The sequence below is a fragment of the Echeneis naucrates genome, chromosome 13 (assembly GCF_900963305.1).
Source record: "Echeneis naucrates chromosome 13, fEcheNa1.1, whole genome shotgun sequence".
Lineage (NCBI taxonomy): Eukaryota > Metazoa > Chordata > Actinopteri > Carangiformes > Echeneidae > Echeneis > Echeneis naucrates.
The window spans coordinates 14,575,310-14,600,259 of record NC_042523.1 but is presented as its reverse complement, the minus strand read 5'-3'; the positions used below and the strand labels follow the sequence as shown (position 1 = coordinate 14,600,259).

General features: G+C 42.5%; 2 protein-coding genes across 2 annotated transcripts; one reads left to right on the top strand and one right to left on the bottom strand.

Moving 5' to 3' along the window:
- The first annotated feature begins 314 nt into the window (after window positions 1–314).
- Window positions 315–16,070, top strand: mnta (MAX network transcriptional repressor a). The gene is made up of 6 exons (XM_029518339.1): window positions 315–553; window positions 4,880–5,507; window positions 5,897–5,938; window positions 6,167–6,278; window positions 12,959–13,151; window positions 13,279–16,070. The coding sequence occupies exons 1-6, from the start codon at window positions 481–483 to the stop codon at window positions 14,055–14,057; spliced, it is 1,827 nt and encodes a 608-aa protein (XP_029374199.1). The 5' UTR covers window positions 315–480; the 3' UTR covers window positions 14,058–16,070.
- A 343-nt stretch (window positions 16,071–16,413) lies between these two features.
- septin4b (septin 4b) lies at window positions 16,414–24,726 on the bottom strand. Its single transcript, XM_029518340.1, has 12 exons — window positions 24,629–24,726; window positions 23,685–24,005; window positions 23,238–23,334; window positions 23,029–23,115; window positions 22,782–22,905; window positions 22,497–22,631; window positions 21,546–21,663; window positions 21,193–21,294; window positions 20,529–20,625; window positions 20,182–20,344; window positions 19,706–19,805; window positions 16,414–18,320 (listed from the first exon to the last, which is right to left on the bottom strand). Exons 1-12 carry the CDS (start codon window positions 24,722–24,724, stop codon window positions 18,252–18,254), a joined length of 1,509 nt encoding a protein of 502 aa, XP_029374200.1. The 5' UTR covers window positions 24,725–24,726; the 3' UTR covers window positions 16,414–18,251.
- Between the last annotated feature and the right edge of the window lie 224 nt (window positions 24,727–24,950).

Below are 24,950 nucleotides of genomic sequence, written 5' to 3'. Positions count from 1 at the left end.
CTTGGCGCTGATTGGCTGGCGGATACTTCTCAGCTGTGAATTGAACCTGCCGTAGTCATGGTTACCAGTAAACCGCGGAGATCATGGCGGGGCCAGCAAATGTTATAGTGTTAACACAACGAAGCCAGTTCGAGGGGAAACAGCAGGAGGAGTGCGATATGATGTGATGTGGGGAGGTCTGAGTTGAAACATGAAGTTGTGGATCCATGTGGACCCGGCTCCGGGGTTTGCCGCCGTCCTGCCTGTGGGCGGTTACTCGCCGTGCGTGATTCACAAACCTTATTTGCTCCTACTACTTTGGGCGCCATCTTGTTTGTAAGTCCTCCGTAGTGACAGAGTTCCTGCTGAGGGGGTGTCCGGTTACCCTTTTTTCCAGCTCCACACCGGGGACCTCTCCCTGTGCTGCCCGGGCGCGTATCGCATTTGCTCTGTGGCCGTTCTCCCTATAAACTAAGGCACCGCTTTCCCAGCCGGGCAGAGATGAGCATCGAAACGCTCCTGGAAGCAGCCAAGTTTTTGGAATTGCAAGCCCAGCAACAACAGAAAGCACGTGGTAAGGACGTATTTTATTACAAATAAATATGGTGTTGAATGTTTACCCAGTGTGGCACCTTGGAGACTTTGAACGCACCATCCTGAACAAACCAGCAGAATGTACCCGAAAGGTTTATTTTCTGATCCTGAAAACTATTTATCATTGATTTATCAGCATCATTCACGAGCAAATGTCAGCATATCCAGTGCGCTGTCTTTTATATCGCTGTAGATATAGATGTCGCTGTGACAAAATGTTAGTTTTACTTTCACATTCATCTCTAATGTGCAAATGCTCCGGGGAGTTTCTGAACTCTTGCATCAGCACAAGTTAAATACACAGCACAGCTATGAGACACGCTGGGGCTGCTGCAGTGTGGAGGGCTGCTGCATAGACAGGATGGATCATGTACAGCAGCAGCAGCGGTGGATTTATGGCCGTCTGCACACTGAGGGGCAGGGAGCTCGAACAGGGGGTAAAGGGCGGTGGCACAGTGGGGTGTAAAGCTTGTTTTACATAATGACCTGGCAGGGATCAAGTGACTGTTCGGACTCCCCTCGCTACGACGATCCGCAGCTGACACGGCTGCTCAAGCTCGGTGTCCCCGACATGTTGCTGCTGAGCGCCTGAGCCTCGTAAATCAGCCAGCCAACCAACCAACCAACCAAACAAACAATCAATCAAACAATCAATCAAACAAACAAACAAACAAACTCCTTGGCCTTTTCAGACGCTCGTGGAGGGCTTCGACTGTCTGTAGATGACGTGTATCGACCCCCCCCCCTCCACAACCACGCCTCTCTAATGTTAACAATGTAGGAGGGGGAGCGGCCCCGCCCCTTTCACCACGTGCGTGTTGGGCAACCCCTCCCAAAGATCGTTAATGGAGAAGATGACTCGGTACTGTACGAACTCCCCCAAACTAACCCTAACCCATACGGTAAAAGAAAAGATTACCCATACAGTGTGCTGCACCACAACAATTTATTCAATCTATGGCCAAGTAAGTATTGCAATTGTTCAGGTATATATCCATATTTTTTTTGCCAGGACAACATGCCATCTATAGTGGTAAATACAAGCAATCGAGTTGCAAATCCTTGATTGCTTTACAGTTAATACTGCCTGCACTAGTATAAGAACTATGCATAAAAGTTGACATGAATATTTCCATTGGAACAAAACTGCTCTGTAATTTTGTACAGAGAGTGAAATAAATGTGCTTTTGGCCAATTCAAAATGTGACTGCGAATTAAGCCACACCAAAAGATACTAAAATGTTTTCTAGAGATTATGAATGCCGCCTTTTGTGTATACTTTTCCGAACAGTCACTGTAACATGTGGTACATATTTTGTAACTATATGCCACATGTGGCTCGTGGATAGGTGACTACCATACAGAGTTATTACAGAGGGTCTAAAGGAATAATAAAAAAAACCTCCAGCTGAAGTTATTTAATTTAATAATAGAGGAAGGAGACATGATATTAAAGCTTTGCACACACCAAAAAGTAATAAATGTAACTATTACCCTCACAGAAATATACATTTTCATTAGTTTTAGAGGAAATTTGTTTGGAAAAATTAATGGAAAAACATTTTTTTGCACTGTGCTCTTGCTTTGTGAGCAGGCTCAACTCAAATAAAGTTCATATGTGCTATATTGAGCATATCAGAATCAGAATAAGATTTTAGTGCCAGGTATGTGTAAACATGCTATGAATTTGACTCCATTGTTTCCATCTTGGACATGATAAGCGAAAGACAAAAGAAAAAAATATAAATATATACACATACATGTATACATTGACATTGGAAATATTGTGGAATATTGTACAGTAGTGATATATCCATATGGGGCGCAGTCCATAGCCAATACAGTAGAACAAATCTCTCAACCTAGTTTCCCCTAATCGCTCACACAATATCATGACATATTCTGGCAATATCATATTTCTGTCATGCTTTAAAGAAAGGACAAACTAGCCTGCTTGAGCCTGTATATTTTTTTGTAACACCTTGTTTGTGAGTCAGATTAATAGAAAAGCAGCCGCATTGCCAGGAAAGACTAACATAGGATTATGACGTTGTTGTCTATACTGTTTAAAGCTATTAAAAGTACACAGTTTAGGCAACTGCTCTGCCTCCATGCTAATTACAAGGAAACATAACAGCTTAGTCATGCTGCTGTAAACTCTGCTACCTTGTACAGTATAACAAATTCCCTGTGTTGTTCAGGCCTGTGCAGTCTGTTGCCCAAGTATTGTTTCTCAAACTGTAGTGGTCACCTTGTGTTTTGAGAGTATAGAAGTCTGTAAATAAATGTTCTCACCTATTTGTGTGGAAATCGTTTGTGTTATTCAAAAGGAGGTCAGAGTGACAACTCCATCTTTTTTTCCTCTCTCAGCTCCTCCTGACTTGCTGCACTGCCAGAGCAGAGTCCTCCCCTCCCTCCACCCTCCCTACTACTGTAGAGCAGGTCACTCTGTGTAGGAAAGTAGGCCAGTGTTTCTCTATGTGCTGCAGTTATATAATGTCTATAGAAATATAGAAAATCCTCTTGTTTTGTAGGTGTATCACATGTTTATTGTTCAGGAATATTCCTCATTCTAGTGTGTCAACAGAAAAATTCTAGCTTATCTTATTTAATGACAAGGCAGGGATCAAATGAAATCTGGCTAGTGAACTGACTGGTACATCCTGTTCTTTTGTTTGTGTTTGTGTTTTTTTTTACTTTGAAGAAAATATTTCTCAATGTAACTAATATGCAGTTTAAAGTGAAACACTTGACTCTTCAGTCTGATACCAATAAAATGATCTCCAGAGCTATTCAAGATTGGAAGGGTCTCTTCCCTCTTTCACATTGTGAAGTGACAAGGTTCAGACGTATGCAATACTCTCCATACAAATATTTCTATTACCAATAAAATAATAATAAAAAAAACTCATATATTTACAATGTTTGTGCTAATAATTGGACTAGGTCTCTGTAGAAGACAGCTTGGTGTTTCTGAGCTGTAAAGTCTTTAATGGTCAGCCAAATACACTTTTAGTTGATCATAATGTTTGGGGGGGGACTTTTTTTATTTTTTTTAACATGTTCAACCCAAATGACTAATGTTAAGCAGTGATTTATGGGGCAGATCTGATGGTTCATTTTCAAGAAGGAAGCATTGTACCTTCCCTTTAACCTTTACATCTAAATAATTGATGCTATATAGTTTGATAGATACACCTAATAACCTGTCCTGCAGCTTCATGGAGCTTCTATAATTCAGTTGGTGCTCACTTTAGAGAGGTATCCAAGACGGGTTGAATCAGGGGCCACTGGATAGAGTTGTAGATCCTTAGATATAGTTGTAGACACAGCTCAGATTATCTGAAGGGGCCTTTTATGACCAGAAGTAAAATCTGTGGTATATACAACTGTCCAGCTGTCCTTTATTCAACCCCTCTTAGATAACTTTGACCTGGATGACAGAGAATGTTTACAGACATTTTGGAGAGGTCAGGGTCCATACGATGGCCATCATGTGTCATATCTTTATAGCGATAGTATTTTCAATCATGCTTCTTTTTTTGTCGACGTTAATGTCTGTTTTGTTTTGTTTTGTTTTTTTTTTTAATTCAGGTTTCATCATATTGACAATTATCATAAATACTGATATATTTGTGTTTTCAGTGGCTTGTTGCAGACCTCCTGATATGTAATTAAATACAGATTATATCTTTTACAGGAGCTGTGGTTGGGGTTCATAACTTTAAGAAGTAATGGTCAACCTACCAAATGCGTTTTGACTTGACTACACAACATGCATATGGGCACCTATTTACAGACGTAAATGTGAAACCTGCTTGTGATGGGGCACAATCAGTGTGATATTTTGTTCGGGGTGTACTGCAGACATGCACCCTCCTCCTTAACATAACTTGGTCAGTGGACTGTGATTGGGATTACTTTACAGCCACATGTACCTCCTTTAGAGCCACAACTTCCTTTTTGTTAGTGCAAGCTCAAAGCCAGACAAGTAGGGTCAGTAAATGTACTTCTGTCCCCAGAAAGACTTCGCCCAAGTAAAATTTTTACCAATGCTTATTGGCAATATTGACTATGCAGACAACTATTAACATAAAAATAAAAACAGGGGACTTAATGCAGTTGAAACATTTGTCTTCATCTTTATTAAATAACGTCTTACATGTGCTCTGCTGAATGACTTCAGTATTCTGTTATTGTTGTATGTCATACAGTAAACACAGTGTTTATATCTGTGACTTGTATTAGCTTATGTGTGTGGAAGAACTGTTGTCTGTGTTCTGGTAACGTCTTGTCTCTTCTGCAGAGGATGAACTGAAGGAGAAACTTTCTCTGGAGCAGCTGAAAGGGGAGAGGCACTCAGATGTAAACCACAGTTTGACAATCCATATCAACAATGTTTGTAAAGCAGAGGGGCTTCACAATGAATGTCGCCCGACCCCCATACCACCCTCTCTGCCTCCCTCCTCCATGCCTATTGCTGTTATCCCCATCCCTGTGGTCACCCCCAACCCTACAGGATCACCCACTCTGCCTGTTGCCACACTCTCCCCTCCAACTGCTCCCCAACTGTCTTTGCGCAAGAGAGACCCCCACTCCCCCCAGGAGGGAAGTGACACAGCGCCCTCTCACTCTCCACAACTCAAACATGACTACACGACCTCTGTTCTGAACACCAACCAAAAGCAGCCAATACAGAACAACCTCCACCCACAGCTCATCACCCAAACTAACAACACTAAACTGCAGCAGCAGACACACCAGCAGCTGGTCCAGTGCTCTCCTGGCTCCATCGTGAACCCTCCACAGCAACATGCCTTACTCTCACAGTCGGGACCTGTGCTTCAACAAGCTCCTGTACAGAATGGCCCTAACAGCCGGGGAAGTCCTCCTGATGATGGCCGCCAGCTGGACAACAAGAAGAGACCTGGAGGGTAAGCCTAAACCTATTAACTTGTTTACATTGTAACCCAAATACACCTGCAGGTGTGTATTGGTTTAAATCGTGTTAAAGTTTTGTCAATCAATAAAAGTTGTTAAAATGTCACCAAACAGTTAAAACCAAAGCTAAATTTGACATTTTATCTCAATTTCTTGGCCTTTCAATGCCGAAGGATCCTTTTTAAGGTATAATTTAGAGGCATGTGAGTCTCATTATTCAGCATAGATAAAGAAATCTACTCTCCAGTCTATCTGATTGAATATTGTTTCTGTACTCTGTAATAGGAATAAAGCAAAAAAAAAAGGTTGATTTTGATTATTTGTTTAACTTTGCCCTTTTGAAAACCAAATTCTTACTGTGCTCTTGTCTGTGCTATTGCAGGGCAGGCACAAGAGAAGTGCATAACAAGCTTGAGAAAAACAGGTGGGTTTAACCTGTCTATTATGGAGCCTTTTTAAATTGAGAGAACTGAGGTTAATTGTATTATTATTTCTGAATTATACTTGTTCCATAGATTCCGTTGGATCTATGGCCTTTGGTTGTAAGAACTGAATGAAATTGCTGCGCTCCATTTTCTGTGGTGTAACATGGTGATGTGATGCCATGATTTCCATCATCTGAAGTCCCTCCTCTGAATCTTATGTTTCTCAGACGAGCTCACCTGAAGGAGTGCTTTGAAACACTGAAAAAGAACATCCCCAATATTGATGAGAAGAAAACCTCCAACCTGAGTGTGTTGAGAAGTGCGTTGAGATACATTCAGGTGAGCTGCTGATGTTTGAGGTCTCATTTTGGCCAAGTTTTAACGCTACACAACTTTGTGATTTTATATATCAAATAGAGCTGACTGATAGAGAAAAAATATTTTACTACAAGGTCCTTTCTGGACACTCCATCCAAATATGAATGGCTTTGGATTTTATTTTTTATTTTTTTTGATAACATTTCCTTTTGTTAATATGTACTGTTTTTTATATATAAAGATGTTGCTCAATAACTATACCAAGCACCCATTCATTACGTTTATCAAAACAAAATATTCTTTGACCTATAAATTTGCGTCTCTGTACCGCATTAGCCAGATGTTGGTGAATCTTGCAAAGACTTGCTTGTACTGGTTCCTGGCACAGTCTGAGCTTCCATGCTTTGGAAGCCCCAGGCATATAAGGACTAGGTTAAAAACCTAGGAAATGGCTGGCCTGCCACCAGGGCATCCCAAGACGGGATATCCTCCTTATTTCACAGCTCAGGGCTACTGTCTGGATCCACAAGATCCAGGCTTTTTTTTACTTCCAACTACTTCCTAATGTTACAGATGTTTATTGAGACAAGACTTGACTTCTAATTTCCTCGGTTCGATATGTGGAATTGTCAACAGGGAAGAGTCTTGTTTATTGTGTTAATATAATGGCATTCCATGCCAATACAAAGCCTGCATTTTCTGTAGTTGTTTCAATTTTAAAGTCCTTTAGTTAAGAGGATTTTAATTGTTGTCCTGCTGTCAGCATTGTGTCTTTCTCTGGTAGCTCTTATTTCTGTTGCCTACATGCTATGCAGATGAGCTAGTTATGTCAGTTGCACCGGAACTTCCAGCTCAGTGATGTGGTGTGATTGACCAAAGTTGCAAACATGATCACTCAATCAGGGACACACCTCCAAGCTGGTCCCACTGTTGTAGGTCAGACAGATATTGATATGTGGATGTATTTTACTTTTAGCAAGTCATGAGTATTCAGAGCTGAAGCTAATAATCATAATCATCAGTTACTCTGTTCTTGTCTCTTGGTTAGTTGACTACATATTTATCTGGGTAAAAAATTACTGTCAGTAATCAGAGCATTCAACCTACTCATCGTTAAGTCTTATTTATAGAATACCAATATCACAAATCACCGTAATACCTCAAGGAGTGTGAAAAAGTCTGCACAGTATAATGATACTCGATAGATGTTGTGGATGCACAGAGGCTTTACAGTATGGATATTTGGGATGAATGTTATAGATTGTAAACATTAATGAAGAGCAGGACAAAGTCCTGCCGTGCTCAATATTGCACATGTGAAATTATGATTGAAATTTGGGCTAGTACCAGAAATTTGACTTTTGCTGTTTGCATAGTACAAGTGTTTCCTCTGTAAAGCAGGTGAAGGTACTAAAATGTGCAATTGAATTGAGGAGACTGAATAAAGCTGTGTCAACAAGATCTGTTACTGTAGCGACAGGACCCCTTGTCCAGGAGAAGTAGATGGACTAGAGTGTCTAGCAGTACATACATTACCACTAACATGACAAGTGCAGGCTGTTATTATCAGTAGTACTTCTTTTGTTTTGTCCATTCAAGATCACAGTTTTCCTGATTATTTCTCAGAAATATCCCTAATTGCTGAAGAAAAAGGCCCAGTGGTTTTTAGGGCATAAGGTATAAAGTTGCATAGATAATGGCTTAACTCACACACTGTGTAGGTGCCCTCTGTCCCAAATGAGTATTTATTTCCACTAGTCAGGGTGAAATTTGAACTGGAATATTCATGAGAATCTTTGTAGCTTCTTTCTGCAAACGTCTTCTTGATTTGAATCCCATTTTGTTCCTTCAGTCTGATCCTGGTTTGGGAAATTGCAAACATATCCTTGTATTTGCCACTTGAATATGACTTATTGGGCATGTGTGTCGTGTTTAGGAATGACTCAGCATATAGTATGAGTATCTTGGTTGTAAACAGCTGGTGCAAAGGTTCACCACTGGCCCAGTTTAAGGCTTTCAGGATATGCCTGAGTTGCTGACCAAATCTGGCTGTTTACTGTGGGTCATTTTCGTATTTCTTCTATAGATGGATGCTAGGGGGGGTGTTAAATCTGAGCCATAAGCTTACCCCTGGACCCAAGAAGGCATCAGATGTTTGCAAATGTCTAGTTATGAATGGGGTTTGATGTTTTGGTAGCAGTAGTTTAGTTAGCTTAGTTATGAGGTTTTAAAGGTATTATGACGAGACTTTACTCACTGGTCACTCCCCTACTGTTATATAACTGAGTTACATATTTACATATATACATTTTGCAGAAGATAGTGCACTGCCTATCTGATGATCCATGAAGCAACAGTCTGGTTATTCCTGTCTGTGCGTGGATTGTGAGGGGAAACTAGGACAGCGTGGGTGCAGAGCTCATCACCCAAACTCCCTCCCTCTGCCCCCTCTCCTGGGGGCAGAGAACAGCAACACTGTTCAACTGGCAGACTAACGTTCCTCTTTCTCCTCTCATAACAGCAGAGCAGGAAAAAGGATATTTTTAAACACTACATGTGTTTAAAAAAAAAAAGACAAATGGTAATTTGCCTTATATGCATGATTCATGCTGACAGAAATTTTAGCTGCTCACTTCGCTCAATTGCATAGCTTTGTCACAAACTGGCAGTTTTTTTCACCAACGTTGTTTTTATTTCAGAGGTGTTGGGTAAAAGAGGTGGGGAGCACTCAGAGATAGGAAGCCCTCCAAAAAAGGGAGAAAGAACACGTGTACATGCTGTCATCTTGACATGGGTGGTGCAGACGCATGTCCTGCCTGCGTACAGCTCTCTCCCAGACAGCTGTCTCCTCCCTCCCCATCCCGTCCTTGCCCTCCTGTGGGCTGGCAGCGGAAAAGCAGCCTGCTATCAACAACACTGGGCTGAGAAGTTGTTCAAATAACAGCCTGTAGGCTGCATCATATTTAATTTTTATTCTAGTCTATGATCCGTAGTCTTAATTTGGAAATGTGTACAGTGTGTAGCAGTCTTTTTATCAGCTTCCACAGAAACTCGGTCAACACATCTCGCAGTTCAAATTTCATTTCCTCTTTTCGTTTCGAGTGCAAATGACTCAGCAGCTAACTATGACCAGAAACCATAACTGTGTACAGATCCTTATGCTTCTAAGTTGTGCCCTAACTTTCATGGTAACAGAGCTAAAAGGGTTTTGGTAATGGCAGAGCAAACACCAACCCCCCCACCCCTAAATCCCTTCCTCCCTCCCTCCCTCCCTCCTGCCTCTCTGAGCTTTTAAGGCCACATGAGCAGCAAGCACATGGCTAGCCTGAGCTGCGTGACGTCACCCCCCCGTGCTGGGCCCCCGCCCAGGACTGCAACAGGCAGGGCTCGCTGTACCACCAGGCTGCTACCAGCAGCAGGGAGGGAACATGGAGCGGTAAACACACGGCTCGGTTTACTCCACTCGCGCTCCATTTCCTCCTGAAAGCTGACTGAACTTGTTCCTCTTTGGCTGGTACCCAAATGCCAATCTGAAGCACACCTGGTTTAAAAAAAAAAAAAAAAACCGCAGCAGAGAAGGTGGTGGTGGGGTCGGGGGGATTTTAATCCTCCCAGCACTGTTGGTTAATGACATTTAATGGTGAACATTATAACATATTTCCTTTGAAGCCCTCTCCCTCCCCCCATATTCAGTCCTCTTTGATTATCAAAAGAAATCAGTCCTTGACTGTCAATGTCACTTTTAATGAATATTTTGATGTTGTTTTTTTAAGGTCTCAGTTTTTTCTTAAATGTTGAAAATTTACAGTCGCTTTTCTTGCTACATATATTTACGCATATTAAGTGTCTTTCCTTAGGTTAGTAGTTTTTAGTGGAAATAAGTTTCCTGCTCAGTTATTGAGTGACACACAGCTGCTTTAATTGTGGTCAGTCAACAATATTTTTAAACATGTACCATCAACCAGTTACTTCTTAGCCAAGATGAGGTTAGTAGTCCAGTTATGAGTAGCACAAGCTTGCACACAAGGTTTTTAAATGAGGCACAAACAGGCCTTTAATTATCAGGAATAGATACCATGTGAAGTACTCTGTTCCAGCTGGAGGGGATGCTAAGACAAGGGTTTATAGTTACCACACTGTCACAAGACTTGTGTGCTGATCAGTCAACCAGGTTGAGCAGCATGTCCTCAACGTGGCTTTCTGAGCTGCGGGCCCTTTAAGAAAGCCCAGTCCTGTACTGACTGTTCCCGACTGCTGCAAAAGTGAGTCAGTGAGTACAGCTTGTATTGCTTTCAATCCTCTGATATCTGCGCCCTCCCCTACTGCTTTCTGTGGGGCCATGTGCTCGGCAGTCGCATTGCTTGTGACACCGTTTGAGCTGTGTTTACCTTGTGCACACCCACACACATGCACGCACAAACACGCATGCACCAGCACACACATGCATACACAATGCAGCCTATCCTTGTGCTGATCTGGAGAGAAGGTAATCATTTCTGCTGAGGGGGGAGAAGGGGGAAGTTCAGAGTCTCAGGAGGTGTGGCCATGTGCTGGGAAACAAAGGCACTTGGCACATTGTGTCCTCCCAACCTGGTGGCATGATTACTAGTGTGCTGAAATCATCAGCGACAGACTTGGTTATCAGGTTTACATGGTTAATCTCAGGCACTAATTCTGAAGAGCTGTGCGTGGTGTTTGCTCTGTCGACCATCAGCACTGAAACAGGGAGCGTTCAGTGGCTCTGGCTGTTTATGCAGCATTTCTCTCCATGAGTCATAGTGTGTGGCATGCACAGTGCCTGCTAATACACGGAGCAAAGAGGAGGCAGTCACGTCTTTGTAACTGACGTGTCAGATTTACTGCACTCTGTACCATCCTGCTCCTCTGACAGTTTGTTTGACACAAATTCTTGTTTCTTGTTTGTGTAATTCCTCTGCAGGAATGATTTAGTAGAAAATAGAAAATAAAGTTTAATGTGTAGATTAGGAAAACTTTGTCTAATGAAGGCGTACGCGGTGTTTAGGTCACTGAGGAAGCCCTAAGAGGTTTGCAGCAGTTTCCATGACAACCAAATATGGGGGGGCATTTTGGTACATTATAATTTGAAACTAAGGATGCTCTTAACATATACAGAATAAAATGCATGTATTCACACTCATGGCAGTCTGATGATGGCTCTTTCTGAATTACACACCTCTGTCCAGATGTTCAGTGAAATATATGATTTGTCTTGCTCAGAAGGTTCTCCCTCGTCAGCCTATCTGCAGTATTAGAGTCCTGACAGAATGAGAGGATTCGTGCTTGGCTCGATGACTGAGTAAAACAAAGACTGAAGACTTTTGATGTGCTGGTTTGTTTTGGGGTTTTTTGTAATTGTGTGTGAGTCCCTGGCCCCGGCACAGACTGCTTGGCCTAATCCTGAATAAGGACTACAGACAGGTGCTGAATCACACCAGGCCTTTGCTATTTCTGTCCACGTATATCGGCTGTAGATGCAGGAACAGACCACGCTCAAGCTTCAACATGATAGCAAGTCTAAAGCCACACACAGATACCACTTTGACAGGGACACGAACACAAACAGGAAGTCCAAACTTCAGGGTTTTATGATCCTGAGTCATCAGGTTGCTGGCCACGTATTTCACACTGTCATTTTCCTGAGCCTCAACAACAGAGAGCTGGATAGTTTTCCCAATTAATAAATTATATGAGGTGTTTGATTTCAAGCACTAACTTCTTACAATACAACTCTATCCTGTTGGTTTCCCTTTAGTTCTCTGCACAGTGAGTATCATCTGTGCATCTTGTTGCTCTGTGAAAACAATTCTTGACTTGTGTTGATGTTTTCATAACTTTTCATCATGTCACCCTGCACAGGGAAGACCAGCTCACTTAAGTTTCTTTCGCCTTGTGTCACCTGACCCGTTAGGAGAAATTGGGTCAGAGAGTCACTGCCTGGAAATGCCTCTTTCTTTCCTACCTCCTCCTGCCCCCCTTATTGCCCCTCCCCTCTTCCATCCCTCCCTTCTTTGCTTTGCTTTTGTTGCACAGTCACGCAGGCAGTGGTCAGAGGTTTTCTTTTTAAATCTTTCTTTATTGGACATGCATGGTGATTATTTTGTTCTGTGGTTGTAAATGCCAAATATTTTGTAAAGATGAACTGATAAAACCACTTCACTTACTTTGATGGTCTATTTAAGGCAAATTGTTTGATTTTGGGATTACTTGTCTGATGATGCCGGTGCTTGTTGAAAAATTATCCAACTAATGATTATATAGTACAGTGCGTTAGTGATACGGAATTCTTTTAGGCGCTAATAAAAAAAATATGGAAATATTTGTATCTAAATATACAACAAATGAAGAAGGCACATAAGGATTGTACGTTTTCCTTATTTGTAAATGAGCACGAATAAACGAATGCAGCTATGAGTCTTTGATGAAACTTGATAATTCAACCCAACGCTCTGTCTATGGTTAGTCATTCCATTATAATCAAAGTGCCTTTAATAATCTGAACCACATTAAGGCCAATAAACATTACGCATCTCCTCTCCGACGGCAGCTCACAGACACATTACTCATTGATGGGATTATTGTGTGTCTCCGTTTCCATGAATCTAACCATAATACATCAACATACATACAGTTCATGAGTTTACAGCCCAACAACTGAAGCGTCACCTTCTTTCTCCTTTCAGACATTAAAGCGGAAGGAGAAGGAGTATGAGCACGACATGGAGCGACTGGCCAGAGAGAAAATAGCCACGCAGCAGCGATTAGCAGAGCTGAAGAACGAGCTGAGCCAGTGGATGGATGTGATTGAGATCGACCGTGTCCTCCGACAGACTGTGCAGCCTGAAGAGGACCAGGCCTCGACCTCCACTGCCTCCGGTACGCTGACAGGGAGGCAGGGGCTTTCCAAGTCCCGCCTCTTGGTGGATATTAAAGTAGTGTTCACCTTTTTACCTTTTTAAATAACATTCTATCAGATGACACTGAGTTCATTCCTCTGTTGCAGAAGGGGAAGATGTCATGGACAACGACCTCGATGAGGAGACCACGCCACGAGCACAGGCTGCCTTACCCACTGTGCCTCAAACCATGAAACCTGAGCTGCACAAGACTCCCACACCCAGTCAGACCCCGACCCTGATAGCCACTACCACTCCCTCCTTCATCACACAGCACATCTCCATCCAGCACAAAGCGTGTCTGCAGCAGCCGCAGCCAGCAGCTCCTCCACAGCCGCCGTCTAAACCTGCAGTGGCGCCGTCACTCTCAGCCACGACATCCAGCACTCCCGCCACCCCCCACCAACCACAGATGGTGACCACCCCCAGCCTCCACCCCACTGTCATCGCCCACGCTTCAGTGTCCCATCCCTCAGTGATCCAGGCAGTTAACCATGTCATTCAAGGAGGGGGGCCCAAACACATCACCAACCTGGCTCCTTCCACACCCACCAGCTCTGTCCAGTTAGCCCCCGGACACCAGCCCATCAGCCACATCACGGTACACCCGGTGGCCCACCTGAGCCAGCATCTACCTACCCTGTATTCCCAGCCAGTGGCCGTCACGCAGTCTGCAGTGGTCGGTCACATCACTCACACATTAAACCACGCCCACGCGAACGGCACTGCACCTAGCCAGCCTGCTGCCACCATCATTGGCAAACAGACAGCGGTGAGCACCCAGATGGTGGCCCACCACCCCCAGCTGGTGGGTCAGACGGTGCTCAACCCCGTGACCATGGTGACCATGCCCTCCTTCCCCATCAGCACTCTAAAGCTGGCCTGAACAGGACCCCCAGGCTGCTGGCAGTTCACCCCACATCAGGGCAGAATCACAGGCCCGAGACCAGGCCATCAGCGACAGGAGGGGACACATCAGTGCTCCCCCCACAGAGACATCAGCTTCAAGCATGACTGGGGACATTCCTAAAGCAACCCTTGACCACAAGTCCTGAAATCCTGACACCGGGACGCGTCAGACTGCATGTGGTTGATAGTCATCATGTGTGTGTGGAAGTGCACGATGGGCAGATGCCATTTAAGAATCAAGAATCAAGGATGAAGGAGCAGCCGTCGTTTTCACACGAGCTTTACAGAAACAGCCTCTGTGAGTTCAGAGTCCGTGACCATTTCCTGCCACAGAGTTTATATGAATGTTGCTGGCCAGACTCCGTCTTTTTGCTTTGCTGCAGACCAACAGTAGCAGGTCACGTAGTGGAGCGGCTGCAGTGGCTTTGAGGTCTGTGACAGAGGAAGAGCTCAGCGCTGCCATAAGCAGCACAGTAGGAATGTGAGCCAGAGAAGCTCCTCCTCTCCAGCAGCCACATGCTGCAGGGGTGGAGGAAAGTCATGGCCTGAACTACAGCTCCTGCACCGGCGCTGCAGTCCACAGTAATGACACCTGCTACAATAGCACCACCTGCTAGTTATTTGGGGTTATTGATTTTCTTGTGTGTCTAACAATGAGAGAAAATACCCTCCATTTAAAACCAGAACTGGTTTTCAGTGACAGTCCATCTGTTCCTTATCCCTGTTATACAGTAAGTGAGAAAAACTGATCACAGGCTCAAGATTAGGGTTTTTGTTATTTGAGGGATTTTTGCCAAACAGGATTAAAGTCCGAACATCAACAGGTCTCTAGTTGGATCAGTCCCAACTGAAGGTGGAGCATCAAGAAATGAAATGTATGAGATAGAAACTTGTGAATTTGATTTGATTGTGAACCCCCCCCAGCCCCAAAATAGGTCCATAATATATAGTTGTGTGTTTCTGTGCTGTCTCATAGGGCAAGTGGTAGTAGGATGTTCTGCATGCTGTGTGCATGCCCTGGGTGCATTAATGTAGTGATTTTACTTTGAAAGTGAGGACTTGTAGCAGTGCTGTCAGTTGTGCTCTGCAGACTTCAGGTTGCTGTTGAATGTAAGATTTGTATTTTTTATTTTCTTGAGAAATAATCCACAACCTCTAGTTTGGGTCTCTATAAATTGATTTCAGCAGCTGACAAATCCAATCAATGTGTTTCCAAGACCACACTTTTCCAAAACCACCACTGTGAAAATGAATTTCTAGAATTCTCTCTGAGCAGCGTATTCACTTCAGCATTTCATCTGCTAGATCAGCAACAAGCTGTCTCTCCTAATTTAGCCTGAATGTATCGATCTGTGAAAGGACACAGTGGCACACTTGCCAGAAGCTTAGCGCTTTTAAAAATATAAAAAACATGAGATTACTTGATTAAAGTATCATGTGTATGTTAAGTGTAACATTTCAAGACTGATTTTGTATTTTAAGATTCATTATTGCTCATGTCATCTGGAGAGTATCGTCTTCTTTCTTTCTTTTTTTTCCTGGGACCACGTACCGTGACGTACATCAGGGGTGCCGGCCTCTTCCCGTCTTCTGATCACATTCGGCCACTTTTGAAAGTATTCACTCCCACATTTTTTTGTATTTTGTTTTGACACAATATGATTACAGCAACAAAAAACATGAATTAAACCTTTTTTTTCACCTTCAGGTTTTATGCAAATGATTCTGAACAAAATGCATTTTGAAATCATATTGTAGCAAAACAGAATGTTGAAAAATGAATGAAGAGGGGTTGAGATACTTGAAGAAGCAACAATATACATGTGTATTTTCCCTATGGAGAAAGTTTAAGTTGTAAATAGCCTGTAAATGTTGGGCTGCATTTAGATCTAACTGTATTATGTAAAAACAGGGAAAGATAACAAATGAAAAATTTATAAAAAAAAAAAAAGACTTAATAAATTGTATTATGTTTACACATGTCTGAGGATACATTCTGTTTGTTTTTCCGTGTTTGCACCACATAATAAAAGGCAGTTTTATATTTGTAATATTAGTAAAATTCTCAAAACACCAGCGACAACAAGTGTCACCGTCACATTAGCATCAGTGACCTCAGTGGGCCAGTTTTCTGTTGCCTCTTTGTTTTGATGCTTCAAGTCAGCTTGGCAGACAGAAGGTTTAATTCAAAAGCTCTAGACAAGTCTTTAACCCAAATGTTGACTGGAGCAATAAAGTTCATTTCCAATAAACTACAGCAGTTAAGTAAGATGCAACCTGATGACCTTGACAAGTCACAAGTCCAACAATCGAGCCAATTTTACTGCAAAGTATACAGCTGCAAATCACATTTTATTGATTTTAAGTGAAACTAAGCAAGAATCCCTGAAAGACATTTGGCACAAAAACATTTAGGGGATGAGCAAACATTTGAACAAAACTACAATAAAACGTTTGAAATGATGAAAATCTAATTTTGATAACTTGATTTAAAGTTGTGACTGCTTCAAAACTCATTCATAAAACGAAGCCATGTCATTGAATTCTGCCTTCGTTATCACAAAATAAAGCAAAACCCAATCTGTGATGGAGACATGAAATTATATTCATATTTTATTACAATATTAGAATTTGTACATATTGACCTCCATCTGCATTTCATTTATAAATTTATTACATAAATAGACTCCAAAAAGTAAAACAACAAAAGACAAATTTAATATAAAACAAATGCAGAAAACAAAGGAAAGAGGAAGAAAAAGCCATACCTGACTCTGACACACAGGAATGTTTTTGTTTTGTTTCTTTTTTTTTTTTTAAACAGATCACAACAGCAGAGTCAACAAATTTCCAAAATAGGGAACATAGAAACTATCTGCAAGAGAAAAAGTCATTCACTAATTCTGATCATCTCTTTGCTTTGATAAATTATTCGAAAAACAAGATTCATCCTGCCAATACAAAACTAAAGTCACTCTGAAAAGGAAAATTTAGGACAGTTACGTTTAGCACTGTTGACTTTGATTATAGGATAAACATTTAGGTTTTCATAATCCACCATGACTACACTTGAAGTGACAACTTTGTTGTGACGCCCGCCCCAGAAAAAAAGAAATCCAACTCCGGATCTATTTCCCTGACAGGAAGAAGCTGCATGTTTTCACGGCCTGTAAACTTTACAGTCAACACACTGATCTGAGTAACCTTCACAAAACCGTGCAAAAATAAACACAATGCCTCTGATATCACGCTGCCCTTAAAAACTCACTTCATGCAAAATAAAGATCTGGTCTCACTGTGTCCGACCTCTGGCAGTCGCCATCAGCTCCTTCACGTGACCTCGTGAGTTCATCGCATGTGTGATGAACTGACTCTGCTTTGGGGGGTTTGGTCATAACAAAGGACTTCTAAAGAACCGTGTTAATTTGGATGGGGACGTCAGTAAGCTGTGGTTTGTGTGAGTAAGTCTGGCTGTGAGGCATCACGATGAAAAAACACGCAGACACTAAATGTACATTAAACACTTCTCCTAAATAGATTAGACTAAATGACCCAACAGGAAATTCTGCCTGAAACGAACATCCATACATGTTGAACAGTGACATGTAGTTTAATAAAACCAGAAACAAGTTCAGAAAAAGAGAAAAACTGTAAAAAAAAAAAAAAAAAAAAAGCATATTTATGAGTGTAATATAGAAAATTAAATTATAGTAACTTATATGCATTTTGGCCGATAAGGATAGTAAAAATAAACAATTGCACCAGAAAAGCGTGCTTCTAAAAAAATTTGAGCAGGTCATCAGTACTTGGATGTAAACGTCATAAACGCCTGATGTAAAAAGAGAAAACCAAGCAAAAACCCCGCTGTGATCACAGAGCTAAATAAAGTTCAGATATGTGAACTAACCATCAAATTAGAGACTGATTTATTCAAGCAAACAGCAGACCTGTTATTTTTTTCTAGTGTTTTGCTGCAGCGGAGAGTCTGGGGCATATAAAGGGAGTCAGATCATCTTACCGCCTCCTCCTGGTCCCTGATCCATGTGTGACGTGCTGCAGATGAGGCTGAGCGGTGCTCGGTGGACACAAATGGATGCTGATGGTGCAGAGGAAGGAATGTTTCCTGTTTTTGTGTTCCCAGTGAAAGAGAGACGTGAACACCTGTCTGGGTTTAATAGGCTTCTTTCTGAGTGTGCATTTGGTCCTGGATCCTCTGGAGCATCTCCTGCATCCGCCGCAGCTGTCAAAAGAGACGAGATGAGCGTTAGTAGGTTTAATGTGATGCAGCCATGACTTCACACATCCACTATAACGTTTATGGGAGGATGCAGTCTGAATGTGTCAACAGGCGGTGCAGCCTTTAACACAAACTTACTCACACACGACTGCACGGAAAACTAATCAATAGCAGATTAGTCTGTTCTCTCTGGATCATGTGATCTGTGCTGGTTGACTGTAGGAAACCATTCAAATAAAATATTGCACTTATTCAGAACACTGAACTGCTTCTACTTTGTTTTTGTTTTTTAGATTCATCATGTTCTGCGATGGCTCTGATGGCACAGCACCCCTTCTGCCCCGGATGAATGAAAGAATGGATTTATCACGTTAAAGTTAAGCAGCAGAAGCCGTAATGTGATTGTACTTTGTGTAATGTTAACACACAAGTTGACTACAACCCCCTGCTCACATTTCCAACACACTGAGATAGTTTCATGCTGCAGGAAAACTCTTGCAATAGCTACATTTTTAAATTGATTTTACAAAAAGTAAAATAAAAAAAAGGAAATGAGGAAAAATGTTCTCTTTATTTGACAAACAGATGAAATGAATGGGGAGGAGGGAATGAACACTAACACCATGTACAATGATGTACGGCTGCTCATTCTCAGTTACCTTAACTGGGAAATAATCCAAGTGACTGGCCTCATAAACGACAGCACATTAAATATTAGGAACATGAAGAAAACAATAATATTCCTACTCTATACCAACGGTATCATTTCACAGTATTTTTTAAATCGAGCGCATGAATATATGCTGGCTGCTGACATTAAAGCTGACTCTGTCAGATGTGACATTATGGAGCAATTCTCAGCAGATGGCTGAGTCTGGGATATAGAAACTGGACAGCTGAACTACCTGGTAAATTTTTAGAAAATGTTAGCTCCTGCTCCCTGTCGAAGGTCAATTTTACAGCGAGTATAAAGCGACTTATTGAAAGATTCAATAGTGTTGGCAGGATGTAACCTTAAGTGAATGGCCACTAGTAGATGAAGCAGCTATAAAGGAGAAATAATTGGCTCTTAAGTGCCTCTTGCAGTCTGTTGTTTTCTTCCCACAGTTCAAAGGTCCAGAGGGTTGGAGGACAGGGGTCAAACGTATAATTACACCAGTTCATGTTTTTGAGGCTACTCATTGTTAGCTTCACAAAACATGACCTGAGTGTCCATCATAAAGATTCTATTCAGATCTACAGACTCAGAGAGCTTCATCTTCCATCGTCCTCTCTGAGTGCGTCTCTGAACCAGCCTGAGTGTTCGAGCAGACGTACTGCTCAGAACTGTGTTCACACTTGTGGCTGTGACCATGTTGGTGCTGATGTGACTCCAGTTCGTGCTGTACCTCTTCATCTTTTTCTCGGATGAGCTTTTCTGTCTCACTATCCGTCACTCCAGGCACAACGGGGATGGGGAAGTCTGTACCGCTCTCCCTGGTCAGTTTACTGCAGAGAGAAGATCCATGTTAATTGTTCTTTAGCTGATGTTCACGAGACAAACCAATACCAAGTAACAGCCAGATGTTTGACGTAGATGTCACAACAAATGGGGGCTTTAATGCTGGTGGATTTGTGGGAGAGCTGATTCTAGCTGTGCTGGTTGAATATTTCACGTCCTGCCACTTAGTCAATGACCCCAAGCTGCCATAAGTTCCTGGCAGCAGCTGGTCAGGTGACAGTGACATCATTGGAGAGATCAGACTAACGACCAGAACTAATCATCACAAGCTCAAAACTATAACCTTCATATCTAACATGTCCTTCTTCCACACTTCTACAAAACAGAGTATCGCTCTGTGTCTGTGTGTCAGCATGAGCGTACTTGCGGTTTCGTTCCTTCACGACCATGCGGGTCATGCTCTGGATGCACTGGGCTCTGTAGTTCTCGTAGTGGGTCTCCCGAGTCACATCCTTGAGATCTTGCATGTGCGTGCGAACAAGCATGTTCCTCAGCTTCACAAAGTCACAGTGTGCAGAGTTCTCCACTGAAAACAGCACCAAGTACAATGGCAACAAGACAATGAGCATTCTTCAAAATCTACTTATGCAGAAGCCCAACAGCTATACAAGAAGTGTCTCTGAGGACTCAGGTCACGGATGATGATGATGATTTTCTTTTATATTCTGTTAATACAACTTTAAGTTGATGCAAATGGGAAATGTGTCCACCTTCTACGATGCCCCAGGGGTACAGACGGCCCCGCACCCTCTTCCCTTTGGCTTCCACCACTGTGTTGCTGCCAATTACTGCAAAGGGAATGCTTTCCTTTTGGGGAGAACAGAGAGGTCATAAAATTAAAAAGGCTGTTCCAAAAAAGTCTGGCAGTGGAACGTATAGATGACTTGGTTGGTGCAGAGCAGAGGTGTTCACAGCTTATTTGTTTTTCTTTTCTTGTCTTTGTCTCGTTTTCTCCAACATCTAATCTGGTTTAGTTTCATCAGGAGTACTAACCCCTAATTCATAAATATTTAAAATGCTCACCAATGTTTTATATTTTCTTCCCTGATCAGGTAACACAATACATTCATGAGGGATCAGCTGATGAACTGATAGCATCCTAGCTGGCAGCATATGAAGGGAGAAGGGTGGAGGGAGTCAGTTGTAGAGTGATGACCGCAGTCATGTGTTACATGGTCTGAATATTTTTTTTTAACATCACTACACTACATTGAGGCAATAAAGACAATAACATTGCAAAACAAGATGAAACGTTTCATGCTTCAAAAATCATATCACACTTGGATGTTAACTGTGGACCTTCTGACATCAGCAGCATGTAGAAAGCACAGTGGAAGAAAAGAACCACAGACACTAGGCTGGTGTGGTGCTCACCTTCAGCTCAAGGTCCTGCTGTTTGAATTCCTCATCTTCATCAGAGTCACAGTCAGGGAACTGATATATCTTGATGCCGTATTGCTCAATCTCCTCTCGGATCTGCAGCATCAGAGAAGGTACCGTCCTGAACATAGCAGCCTGAGTTCGAGTCTAAGCTGAGGCCGCTGCTTCATGTCATCCCCTCTTTCTCTCTGTCTTTCCCTCAATGCAACCTTCACTATGAAAGCATTGCTGAAAAATGCTGATGATGAGATGTTTGAAACTAATTCATCTCTGCTCTGCAATTTCAGCTTCATTTACAGGATGACACATGTACAGATCATCAGTTCATTGTTTCAGAGCTGTCTTACCTTGATTTTCTTTTTCTTCACCTCACTAGGGGTCAGTGTGTCAGCTTTGGCCAGAACAGGAACAATGTTAACCTTCTCATGTAGTGCTTTCATAAATTCCACATCCAAAGGACGAAGACTGGACGAGAAAGAACACACACAAAATGAAACAACATGCCCTCTTTACATAAATGCTCATTGGAGTTGCTCCCTCATTAGCCTAAGGGACAACTGCTCTATCACAACAGTCATCAAGACACAGCTTCGGCCAGTAGACATGTTTGTTCTCAGTCTGGTTTGAACCAACAGCGAATTCAATTTGAACTGATTCTTGAAAGTAAAAAATAATAAATTTAACATAAATAGTTCTCAATCTTTATTCTGATATTTTATTTCAGGTGATAACACAAGTTGGATGATAAGCGGTAGCAGAGGTTTGTGCGACTTCTCTTTGTAGTAACGGATCAGTACTAACTAAAGTCCATCAGCAGAGGGAGCTGTTCGTCCATTAAGGACGATTGCACTGCGGCATTACTAGGTTTATGGTGTATTGAGTCCTTAATGAGCACAGTAATGTTGAACAGTGCACATGCAATAATGTGCTGGGAAGAACGTCAGCACTCAGCACAAACGTTTGATTAGAGCGAAAGTGCTGCACAGATGTAAATTCACCTGGAGGCAGCAGGAGCCTGTTGCATTAAGAATTTATGGGGCTGAATGCACTGCAAGTAAACATTGGATATTCCCCATAATCCTCAATAACTCAGTTGGTTATACGTGCTTAGGACAAAGGCTGTGAGGAAATAGCACACTGCAGTGATGTGTTTTTTATGGGAAAAGAAGGCAACGGTAACATTAACATTAGTAAATGCCAACTATGAGCATTTTACTGTAGTCAAGTGCTTTATTTCCCCCGTTAACACCGAGGCACAGCTAACTAATCCCCAGAGGAGCCCTACAGCTTCGTCGTACCCATGACCAAAGGGTGAGATGAAATAGAGGCAGCAATGTACGCGGTTGTCCTGGATGTTCTTGCGGTTGAGGCCACTCTCGTCCCTGAAGTACTGCTCAAACTGCTGGTCGATGTAGTCAGCGACTGACTTCCAGCTGCAGCAGAAATGCACACAAGGACATTCAGTCTGTGAGGCAACGGTGTACTACTGCACATGACTTTAACCACAGCAGGTTCAGATTATTTACACAGCTACATCCTCAGAGGCTGATTTAAACTGAGAGCATCTTTTTCATTGAACATACCATTCTGTGTTGTTCACAGCATCCCCAAACCCAGGCGTGTCCACAATGGTGAGCTTCAGTTTGACACCTTTCTCTTCTATATCCACTGTGTGTTTGGTGATTTCTACAGTTTGTGTGATTCGCTCTAGACAACAAACACAAACAGAACACTGTTGTTTAATATCAGCCACAATATATAGTTGAACAAATATTTATTTGGAAAAAGCGCAGCAGGAAAAATGTGTATCAAAGGCTAAAGCTTCCTCACCTTCAGCATTGAGCAGTTTCCTATCTTTGTAGAGATCTGTGAGAAACAGACTGTTGACCAGAGTGGACTTTCCCAGGCCAGACTCCCCTTCAAACAAAGAACAACAAAGACAAAAACAGTTACTGTAGGTTAAGGCTGGGTGTTTAGTAACCCCTTCAAAGTCAAAGGCCGGACTCAAGATCAAAGTTAATGCGCAGATGAGGATTTACCTGCCACCATGAGTGTGAAGTCAAATCCTTTCTTGACTGACTTGCGATGCACCTGGTTTGGCAGTGTTGCAAAACCCACATACTCCTTGTCCTGGTCCTAAAAGTGTAGACAAAGATAAAATGATACATGGTCAACTACACTTTGCCATGTGGAAATGACAAGAAAACATTGTTATCAACCACTCAGAAAATTGTATTGACCCGTTCACAGCATATCAACTTTTCCACAAGTAGAAGCCAACAATGCAACAAGAACAAAAAGTACCACAGCCATCTAACAGCGTCAAACACAACCTGTTCCACCAGAAGAACTTCAACTTGTTGAAAGCATCAGTACTAATCAGTCTGACGAACACATTACACCACATCACCTTAAAGGCAGAACTAAACCACACAGCTCTTGTTTATCTTCAGTTTTTTTTTTTTTAGGTGGACCCGACGTGTTACCTCATTATTGTTGTACGGGTCAAATCGACCCCACGGGCTCTTGGGCCTGGAGGGCAAGTCAAACTCCACACTTCTGCTCTGCGGCAAACTGGGGTCATCTGACCCTGAATCCAACTGCGCCCCACCCGCTGCAGGGGGAGGGGGCTGCAAATAAGATGGAGTGTGGGGCCGGTCTCCCCCTGCAACTTTGCTGTGTGCATCATGAGGCTCAAGGCCATGAGGGTGATGGTGGTGCTTGTGGACATGGTGGCGGTGCCCCCCATGGTTGTGAGGGTCTTGCATAATGTTCTCCACCTCAGAGTCGTCCGAATGGCTTGAATGCTGAAGAGGATGTGATGGTGCAGAAGGTGGAGGGAAAGATGGGCAGAGGGAGGAGGAGGAGGTACAGAGCCAGTTTAGAAAGTAAAGAATAGAGACCCGGAAAGTAGTAAATACACATTTTCAGAAATGAGAGTAAAAATTTACACCAGAAGAAAATAATTCCTTGATTTTAGTTTTCCAGTGAAGATGCAGACAGAGAGTGAAGAAGAAATGTCAGACAGACTTTCTTCATGGTTGTTATTTGACAACAAAATCAGTCAGTTTTATTCCTCATTCCCAGACATAATACACATTGAGCTGTAAAAATAAAAAAATAGCACAGTAAAGCCTTTTGCTGTAAGAAGATACACAGCTGAATTGTAAGCTGCTGCACATACTCTGGACTCCAGTTAGCACAGCTCTCCAAGTCCCACAGACATACAGTAACTCTCCTGGCTGTTCGAGCGCAAAGATAAATAATGCAGCTACCATCAGAATGATGCCTTTTAAATTTGCCCGTTGGGCTCTGTGCTCATGTTGTGTTAATGTACCAGCAGGTACTATGCTGAAGGGTAAAAGTAATGGGTATCTTGATAGGGAGTAAAATGGAGCGTTTAGGACCTTTGGGGAAGTGTCACCAGTACCTGCTCAGCATAATGGTCCCTGCTGTGAGTAGGGGATGCAGGACAGGAGTCCTGTGCATCTGATGAAGAGTGAGTCTCATGGTCACTGTCCTCCATTGCAACTGGGGCAATAGTGCACTCTGCAATCTCCAATCAGAAGGGAGGACACATGAGGAGAGATGTACCAGGGCGTAGGGGGAAAAAGCGGATTGGAAGGTTTGGCGTTGTCATGTTAGGAGGACAGGGAGGAAGTAGGACCCCCAAAAAGTCCGCCATGAGGAAGTTGGGTGCATGAAGTCCAAGAGTCAGGGGTGGTAGGAGAGGAGGAGTGAATGTGTTCAGA

Excerpts from the sequence above, each read along its gene's own strand:
- mnta (XM_029518339.1), top strand. The coding sequence starts at position 481 with ATGAGCATCGAAACGCTCCTGGAAGCAGCCAAGTTTTTGGAATTGCAA. Across the intron at positions 5,939-6,166 it reads AACAAGCTTGAGAAAAACAG|ACGAGCTCACCTGAAGGAGT; the intron begins GTGGGTTTAACC and ends TATGTTTCTCAG. Across the intron at positions 6,279-12,958 it reads GTGCGTTGAGATACATTCAG|ACATTAAAGCGGAAGGAGAA; the intron begins GTGAGCTGCTGA and ends TTCTCCTTTCAG.
- septin4b (XM_029518340.1), bottom strand. The coding sequence starts at position 24,724 with ATGGAGGACAGTGACCATGAGACTCACTCTTCATCAGATGCACAGGAC. Across the intron at positions 22,632-22,781 it reads GCTGTGAACAACACAGAATG|CTGGAAGTCAGTCGCTGACT; the intron begins GTATGTTCAATG and ends TTTCTGCTGCAG. Across the intron at positions 18,321-19,705 it reads TCCGAGAAAAAGATGAAGAG|CTGCGGCGGATGCAGGAGAT; the intron begins GTACAGCACGAA and ends CTCTTTTGACAG.